General features: G+C 49.2%; 1 protein-coding gene across 3 annotated transcripts; it reads left to right on the top strand.

Moving 5' to 3' along the window:
* Positions 1-3,114: 3,114 nt before the first annotated feature.
* Positions 3,115-7,255, top strand: ERAL1 (Era like 12S mitochondrial rRNA chaperone 1). Of its 3 annotated transcripts, none has more exons than XM_041001751.1 (10): positions 3,115-3,400; positions 4,609-4,736; positions 4,850-4,924; positions 5,278-5,324; positions 5,484-5,545; positions 5,691-5,803; positions 5,895-6,128; positions 6,263-6,412; positions 6,530-6,610; positions 6,701-7,255. In XM_041001751.1, exons 1-10 carry the CDS (start codon positions 3,115-3,117, stop codon positions 6,821-6,823), a joined length of 1,299 nt encoding a protein of 432 aa, XP_040857685.1. In that variant the 3' UTR covers positions 6,824-7,255. The 3 variants fall into 3 exon arrangements, with proteins under 3 accessions (XP_040857685.1, XP_040857684.1, XP_040857686.1); XM_041001750.1 differs by having other exon boundaries at positions 4,850-4,927; XM_041001752.1 differs by lacking the exon at positions 5,895-6,128 and having other exon boundaries at positions 4,850-4,927.
* The last annotated feature ends 1,272 nt before the right edge of the window (positions 7,256-8,527 follow it).

Below are 8,527 nucleotides of genomic sequence, written 5' to 3'. Positions count from 1 at the left end.
AGGGACCTCAGCAACTTAGTTCATCTCACGTGCAAGGCAAGGACTTTAACTGCTAAGCTATCGTGTCGGCCTGAAGACATTTTTCTCTTGCTCTTTGTGTAACTACACCTTTCAAATAAATATTTTTTTAAAAGACTTATTTATTGGGCCTGGCTTGATAGTGTAGTGATTAATGTCCTTGCCCAGGATCCCATGTGCTTGCTGGTTCTAATTTCGACAGCCCCACTTCCTATCCAGCTCCCTTCCTGTGGCCTGGGAAAGCAGTAGAGGATGGCCCAAACCCTTGGGACCCTGCACCTGCTTGGGAGACCAGAAGAGCTCCTGGTTCCTGGCATCGGATTGTCTCATCAGATTGAATCATCGGATGGAAGATCTTATTCTTTGTCTGTCCTCTTCGTATATCCGCCTTTCCAATAAAAATAAATCAATCCTTAAAAAAAAAAAAAACTTAGTTATCTTTATTGGAAAGGCAAATATACAAAGAAGGGAGAGGATAGAGGAAGATGTCCCCAAGTGACTGCAATGGTCGGAGCTGAGCCAATCCGAAGTCAGGAGCCAGGAGCTTCTTCCAAGTTTCTCACACAGGTGCAGGGTCCCAAGGCTTAGGGCTGTCCTCGACTGCTTTCCCAGGCCACAAGCAGGGAGCTGGATGGGAAGTTGGGTCTCCAGGATTAGAACCAGCACCTATAAGGGATCCTGGTGCGTTCAAGGAAAGGACTTTAGCTCTAGGCTATTATGCTGTGCCCAAATAAATATTTTTTTTAAAGTACTTTTCCAAATTAGCTATTAATAACTAATTAATAAAGCTGTTATATGAACTACACACAATATTTCATTTGATTATTGTCTCCTCACAAAATACAAAATTTCCCCATGTTATCCTTCATGGGAAAATTCTTGAGAATTTAAAAATGCATTTTGACTGTTCTCCTTCAGTCCTATGTGCCATCCCTGGAATTCTTCCACAGTTTTATCCAAATCTAGCATAGCCATACTTTGTTGGAATTTCTTGGGTGATTTTGCATGTGTATATTTAAGTTCCTCATCTACCTGTTTACCCAGAACATCTTCCTTCACCCAAACTACAATTGAAATTGCATTTCCCCTCACTTTCCATCAGACTCACATTTTTCTGCTTATTGGCTGTCCCTCTTATTTGTTCTCTGGGTACCCATATGCCCAAAGAACATTCAGAATATCCTGTTCCTTCCATCAACAGAGCAGGCGGCCTGGAAGCTGGAGCCTGGCACCCTTTGCAAACCATCACTATGCGTGGCTCTGTCAATCCTGGCCATTCCAAAAGCCTCTGTTCCTGCTTCAGCAACCTGGCAGGGTGCATCTCTCCACTCCTCCAAGTTCACCCCTTTCTACACCATCAGTTTCTTTTTCTTTTTAATTTTTTCTTATTTTAAAAAGATCTACATATTTTTTATCATTTTTTTTATCACTTCTCAGCTGTTTGGCTAAGATAAAGTGACGATTTATGTATTTATATTTAAAAGTCAGATATATAGAGAGGAGGAGAGACAGAGAGGAAGAGCTTCCGTCCGATGATTCACTCCCCAAGTGGCCTCAACGGCTGGAGCTGAGCCAATCCAAAGGCAGGAGCCAGAAGCTTCTTCCAGGTATCCCACGTGGGTGCAGGGTCCCAAAGCTTTGTGCCATCTTCATCTGCTTTCTCAGGCCACAGGCAGGGAGTTGGATGGGGAGCGGGGATGCTGGAATTAGAACTGGTGCCCATATAGGATCCCATTGTGTTCAAAGCAAGGACTTTAGCCGCTAGGTCATGGCACTAGGCCTTTCTCATTCTCTTACACTCACTCTCCATTTAAGCTTTCCCCCAAACCACTGTACTGAAATGTCCTGTCACTAATCTCTCTCTCTCTTTCTCTCTCTCTCTCACACACACAGAGGTTCAAATGGCCCCAGGTCACCAGTGTATTAGTCCTATGACAGAAATTTTTGTCCAATTTGCTCAGTGCCTCAAACAAATGCACAGGATTTGCACACACTGCTTACTATATCCGCATATTGACAATTCCTGCAAGATTTTTGTTTCAAGAGTTTAAGAAGCTTCAGAAGGTGAAGAGACTCAAGGACACAAATGGCTCAAGATCCTTCCGGTTCCTAACAGCCAACTTGCAGGTTCCAGGTGGCTAAGCAGATTCCAGATTTTTCTCTAGATCAAAACAGGCTTAGAGAATATTAGAGGGTTACAAGGGGCCGGAGCTTCTGGGGGGCAGAGGGAGGAAGGGAGAATCAGAGTCTGTGGCTCACCCCAGCACCGATCTGGGCCCCCTCAGATGCAGGGCAGAGCAGTAGCCTAGAGGCTTTAGTCCTAGTCTTGTACACTCCGGTTCTAATACTGGTAGCTCCACTTCGCATCCAGCTCCCTGTTTATGGCCTGGGAAAGCAGTCGAGGATGGCCCACGGTCTTGGAATCCTGCACCCATGTGGGAGACCTGGAGGAAGTTCCTGGCTCCTGGCTTTGGATAGGCGCAGCACTGGCCGTTGTAGTCACTTGGGGAGTGAGTCATCGGACGGAAGGTCTTTCTCTCTGTCTCTCCTCCTCTCTGTATATCTGACTTTCCAATAATTTATTTTTATTTTTTAATTTTTAAAAAATTTATTTATTTTTATTGGAGGTGCAAAGCAGAGGTGAAACCGCTAGAGGCCGCGCGCCCAGATTGCCCAAGCTGGAACGGGACTAGGAGGGACCCCCCACTAGCCAGAAGTACTAAGGAACTTAAAAACAAAACAAAACAAAAAACAACCTGCCCACAGTCGCTTTACCCTCCCACTGCTCATGGGAGATGGAGTGCTTCAGGAGACGGCGCTATCAGGGTTTTTAATAGAATAGACAGAAGAAAGAACTATCACGCGTACGGAAAATCCTCTGCGTTCTGCAAACTCCCACAGACTCTAAGTTCTACACACGTTTCCCTTTCCTCCACCTCGGCCGTTCTGCAAAGCTGTTCCTCCTGACTAACTCCGGCATCCCGGGAGGCTCGGCTCTGCGTGGGCCTCTCTAGCTCTCTTCTCGTTAGTTCGTTGGCCTCTTTGTCCAATCGCAGTTGCGCTCCTGGTCGGCTGCTAGGGTGCATTGCGGCTGTCATGGCTGCCCCCAGCCGGCATGGGGTTGAGCTTGTTCGAGCGGCCTTAGGGTTCTGGCGGCTGAGCCCCCGCGCTGCGAGGGACTGGATGGCCCCGCTGCCCTCGCTAGTAACCAGCTGTCAATGGAGGCGCGTGTCCTGTGCCGTGGGCGCGGCTTCTTCTGGTCGCCGCCTTGCCCCAGACTCTGGCCGTTCCAGCCAGGTCTCAGCCCTGGACCGCTTACTCGGATTCCCTCAGCACGACAGTTCTCTCACTGCCTGCGTTCCCGCCGTATCCACGCATAGAGGTAAAGGATCCCGAGAGATTTTTCCCGCAACTGTCACGGTTCTCAGTACTCAGGAGTTTCGCGTCAAGGAAACCCCTGCCGTCTCCGGAAAGAGTCTGATCCTGTTTTAAGTTAGTTATTTTGACATCCTGAGAGAGGAATAGCACGGTGATATTAGTATCGGGCAGTTTGCAAGGGAAAGGCAGCCGACCTGACCATGAGCAGAAACACTAAGGACACGAAATTAAATCGTCACAGCCAGCCACGTGGAAAAGGATCCAATAAATGCTTGTAAGACAGTGAGTTACACCTTGGAAATAGCATGTCTTATTCTTCAATTAGCAAAGACTCGAATCAGGTGGGGAGGCTGGATAAGCAAACAGGCCATTACCGCACAATGTCAAGGAGCTGATGCAGAAGGATTGAGGAAACTAGGCAGCACTCTTAGCGGAGTGAGATGGCCAGGACCTGGGGGAAATTCTTCTAATCTTCCTGTCCTTTATGCCGGCACATACATTTCCCAGCTGCAGAGTAGAGATACCTACAGTAATTGAGTATAAAAGTGCCAACTACTGGGACTGGTGCAATAGCTCAACTGGCTAATGTTCTCATTACAAATACCTGGATCCCATATGGGCACAGGCTTGTGTCCTGGCTGCTCCACTTCCCATCCAGGTCTCTGCTTGTGGCCTGGGAAAGCAGTGGGGGATAGCCTAAGACCTTGAGGTCCTGCAACCACATGGCAGACCTGGAGGGCATCTTGGCTTCTAGCTTTGGATCAGCTCAGCTCCCACCATTGCAGCCATTTGGGGAATGAACCACTAACCAGATGGAATCTTTCTCCCTGTGTCTCTCCTTCTCTTTGTAAATTTGCCTTTCCAAAATAAATAAATAAATAAATCTAAAGGGGAAAAAAAGTAAGTACCAGCTACTATGCTGAATTGTTTTTAAACAAGTGCTTATTGTCAAGGGAAAGTTATAAAGAGGCAAGTTCGAACTGTTAATATCAACTCCATTTTGCAAATGAGGAAATTAAAGGTCTTAGGCTAGAAAAGTTAAGTTAGTCACATCAGCAAATTCTGGGCCAAACTAAGTCTCAGTGTCAGGGCTAGGTAGCCTCAAGTTGGTGCACTGATCTTGTGTCACTGCTTTCTTTGTGAGCGTGGAGACTGAGCACCTGAGAAGGAATGCAGATCCCACTGTGTCTCACTGTTCTCACCCACACACAGGTGAGCAGGATCTCCTGTTGAGCCACCCCCCCGACATGCCTGAGAATCCCCGGGTCCTACGAGTTGTCATTCTTGGAGCCCCAAACGCAGGAAAGTCGACACTCTCCAATCAATTGCTGGGCCGAAAAGTATGCTGCGCCTCTGTCACAATTCTCCCTTTCCATCCCATTTGTTTCTTTACCTTCATATGTGGTCCTGATGGGAATCTAGCATCTTACTGGGACTTCTTTGTTCCTGACAGGTATTCCCTGTCTCCAAGAAGGTACATACCACTCGATGTCAAGCTCTGGGAGTCATTACAGAGAAGGAGGCCCAGGTGGTGCGTACCTATAAAGGGGATTCTGGGAACAGGATGGAGGGTAATTCTTAGATTCACTTACCTGAGGGAAGGCTGGTTCTTCCCTGAGGCCTGTGTAGTTCTCTCTCCTTGCCTTTGACCTCTGCTCCAATAGATCCCATTTCTTTTTTGCTGCTTTCTAATCTCTCTTTTAGTCACAGCCATATTTTTTCTCCTGTCTGCTCTGGAACTCCAACAATGCTGAAATGTAAAAATTTAAAAGTCACCAACAGCTTGGCCAAGAAGGGAAGGCTAAGAAGAGATGGCCTCTCTCCCCAACTCTCCAGTCTCATCTTTTCTCCTGGCTCTGCGTGTCTCTCTTCCCTGTGCAGGTTCTGCTCGACACACCTGGCATCATCAGTCCTGCTAAACAGAAGAGGTAGTGGCTTTGGAAACAAATGGTGGTAGCAGGGAGGAACTGAAGCAGGGATGGGGAAATTCCATCACAGCAACTGGATACTCCCCTTTATCACATCCCATCATTCATTAGGGTTGCAACCGTCATCAAACCCTTTACTACCTCCTATCTGTTCCGTAGGCACCATCTGGAGCGCTCTTTGTTAGAAGATCCATGGAAAAGCATGGAATCTGCAGATCTTGGTTAGGTTTAAGAATATGATGCTTTTTATTCGTGGCAATGTGGAGGGAAGGAGGATGGCCAGAGCCTATGCCATGAAAGCTTTCATGGGGACAAGAGGAAGAGTGGTCATGTCCTTGTCCTTCTGCCTCCTGTTCCATCTTCTAGTTGTAGTCCTTGTGGACGTCTCGGACAAGTGGACTCGGAACCAGCTTAGCCCCCAAGTGTTGCAGTGCTTGACTCAGTTTGCCCAAGTCCCCAGCGTCCTTGTCCTGAACAAGGTGAGCACCGTCCACCCAAGGAAGGGATCTACCTCTCGCCAAAACAGCCATCTTGCTGACCTCAAACCCTTTGCTCTTCCTGCATGCCCAGGTAGATTGTCTGAAGCAAAAGTCAGTCCTCTTGGAGCTCACAGCAGCCCTCACTGAAGGTGTAGTCAATGGCAAGAAGATCCCGATGAAGCAGGCCTTCCGTTCAAGCCCCAACCCAGCAGCTAAGGGCTCCAGCACACAGTCCAGGGAAAACCCTCAGCGGACTGGCTGGCCCCACTTTCAAGAGATCTTCATGTTATCAGCCCTAAGCCAGGAGGACGTTAAGATGCTTAAGGTCAGTTAGCCTTGGTCATAGTCTAGCCCTTGGTTTTTCCCCTGTGGAGAGAGGCCTCAGATTTTCTCCTGAAAACCAGAGTAGGAAAGTTCTGGCTGGTGTGACATAACCACCCATTCTCTCTGGATCCACAGCAATACCTCCTGGCCAAGGCTCAGCCCGGACCCTGGGAGTTCCACAGTGGAGTCCTCACTAGCCAGACACCTGAAGAGATCTGTGCCAACATCATCCGAGAGAAGCTCCTCGAGTATCTGCCCCAGGAGGTGCCCTACAATGTGCAGCAGGTGTGGTCCGAGGGAAGGGATCAGGCAGCCTTTGGGCTGAGCAAACACCCAGAGCAGTACAGCTGATACCAGCGAGGCAAGGGGATGGGCTGATGTGCCTGATGTCCCCCTGTGCAGGAAACAATGGTATGGGAGGAAGGACCAACCGGGGAGCTGGTAATCCTACAGAAACTTCTGGTGCCTAAGGAATCCCATGTGGTAAGTGAGGGTAGGCCCAGGAGAGAGACAAAGACTTTCCGCAGGCAACCCTGTGAGCAAAACATGGCCTTCTCTTTGACCCACCCCCAGAAGCTCCTGATTGGTCAGAAGGGCCAGATGATCTCCCAGATTGCACAGGAGGTGGGCCACGACCTCATGAACATTTTCCTCTGTGATGTCCGGATCCGCCTCTCTGTAAAGCTCCTCAAATGACCATCCTCTACTGCCCCTCTCAAGGCTGACACAGGGGAAGTGCCGCTTTCCTGGAGGCCTGACAAAGACTTGTGAGAGTCCTAGGTGCTGGCTGGCGGGCCTGGCCTTGCCAGCCACTGCCCTGCCATGATGCCTGCTGGAGAAACCTCAGCTCACCACCAGGTTGTTCTGCCTGGTGCCACAGCTACTTTGGCCTCAGAAATTGGCCCCTTGGTGGGAGTGATGGCACCAATGGCATTGGGCCTGTGGTTTCTCCACCAGTTGCCAGGTGTTAACAGTGAAGATCTCTTCCCCCAGGAAGCTGTTGAAGGGTCCAGGTCCTGAGTGAGACAGCACCTTGCACCTGTTCCCAAGACTATAACTTCTCTTACCACTCCCTGTCCCCAATCTCAGATGCTAAATAAATAATAAATAAATGAATAAATAAAACAAGCATTGTGGTTCTCATATTTATTATTATTTTGGAATAGGAAAGAAAACATAACCTATCCTCCCCACCCTCGCCTCCCTCCCTTTCTGGCATTCTGTTGCAGAGTCTTGATCTCTCTTCCTGGCACCGTCATTGGGTACAGCAAGAGAACCGTTACCATTACTAAACTCAGTAATGGTAACGGTTTCCTCGCCATCCCCTAGTGCACCGGTGGTTGGCAGGCTGTGACAGGCTGAGCGGTGAGCCCCTTGGGTTTGCAGCACCTCCCCTGTGTCTTCAGCAGGCTTCAGAGATGGGGGTGCCCGGACTAGTACATCATCTATACTGTAGTGTCTCATCTCAAACTTACAGTATACGATGATATCCCAGCCAGGGCCCTGCCGGGGATGCAGGAAACAGGTCGTGGAGGGCGCTGCAGGCTGAGAGAGCCAGGGGGCTGGGTAGATCAGTCTGGGTCAGGGCTGGAAAAGGAGGTTTCCTCCCACCCCCCAACACCTAGGTCCATAGCTCCCTCCAGGGCCAGCATCTTGATTCTCTGCTCAGGAGATAAGGGTAAAGGGACTAACCCAATGAGGGCCCTGCAGAGCTAGGATCTGTTATTTCTTAGGGACCCAGGACCAGGTTAACAAGCCAGAGTTTAACGAAGCAGAAAATTCTAGTCAGACCAAGAAGCAGAGGGACACCCAGAGGAGGAGCACTTACCCTCAGCTGTGGCTGGTACCAAGCAGGCCCTACCTCTGCTCTCCAACTGCTGGCTTTTTAATCCACCAGCTCCTCCCCTTGGGTGGGGCACTTTTCCCGGGTTGTAGAAGGTCCTGCCTCTTAACTCTTCCCATGCTGGTAGCTATGGAACAAGGACCACTGTCCCTTCTCCCTATAGACCTTTACTATTACTTTGAGACTGCTGCCCACAATAGCAGCGGGTCTTCCACTGGGTGGCAAGCATTGAAAATTACTTGAGTCGCCACCTCTGCTTTCTAGAAGGATCTGCCTTAAGCCAGAATGATGGAATCACAAACCCAGGCACTTTGGGGTGGGATGTAGGTGTTCTGAGAGCTTAACCATTAAAACAAATCCCTGTCCATTTATTAGATCTACTTTCACACTTTTTAAATTTGAAAGGCAGAGAGACACAGATCCTCTATCTGCTGGCTCATTCCCCGGTGCCTGCAAGCATCAGAACTGAGCCAGGCGTCAACCTGCAGCTCCATCCAGTCTCCCACACGGGTGACCAGGAACTGTTGGATCAGAAGCAGGGACTTGTTGCTCCCATC

The sequence above is a fragment of the Ochotona curzoniae genome, unplaced genomic scaffold (genome assembly GCF_017591425.1).
Source record: "Ochotona curzoniae isolate NIBS_2020 unplaced genomic scaffold, NIBS_Ocur_1.0 scaffold_2453, whole genome shotgun sequence".
Lineage (NCBI taxonomy): Eukaryota > Metazoa > Chordata > Mammalia > Lagomorpha > Ochotonidae > Ochotona > Ochotona curzoniae.
Note: the sequence above shows the minus strand (reverse complement) of the source record. Positions and strands in the feature narration are given on the sequence as shown.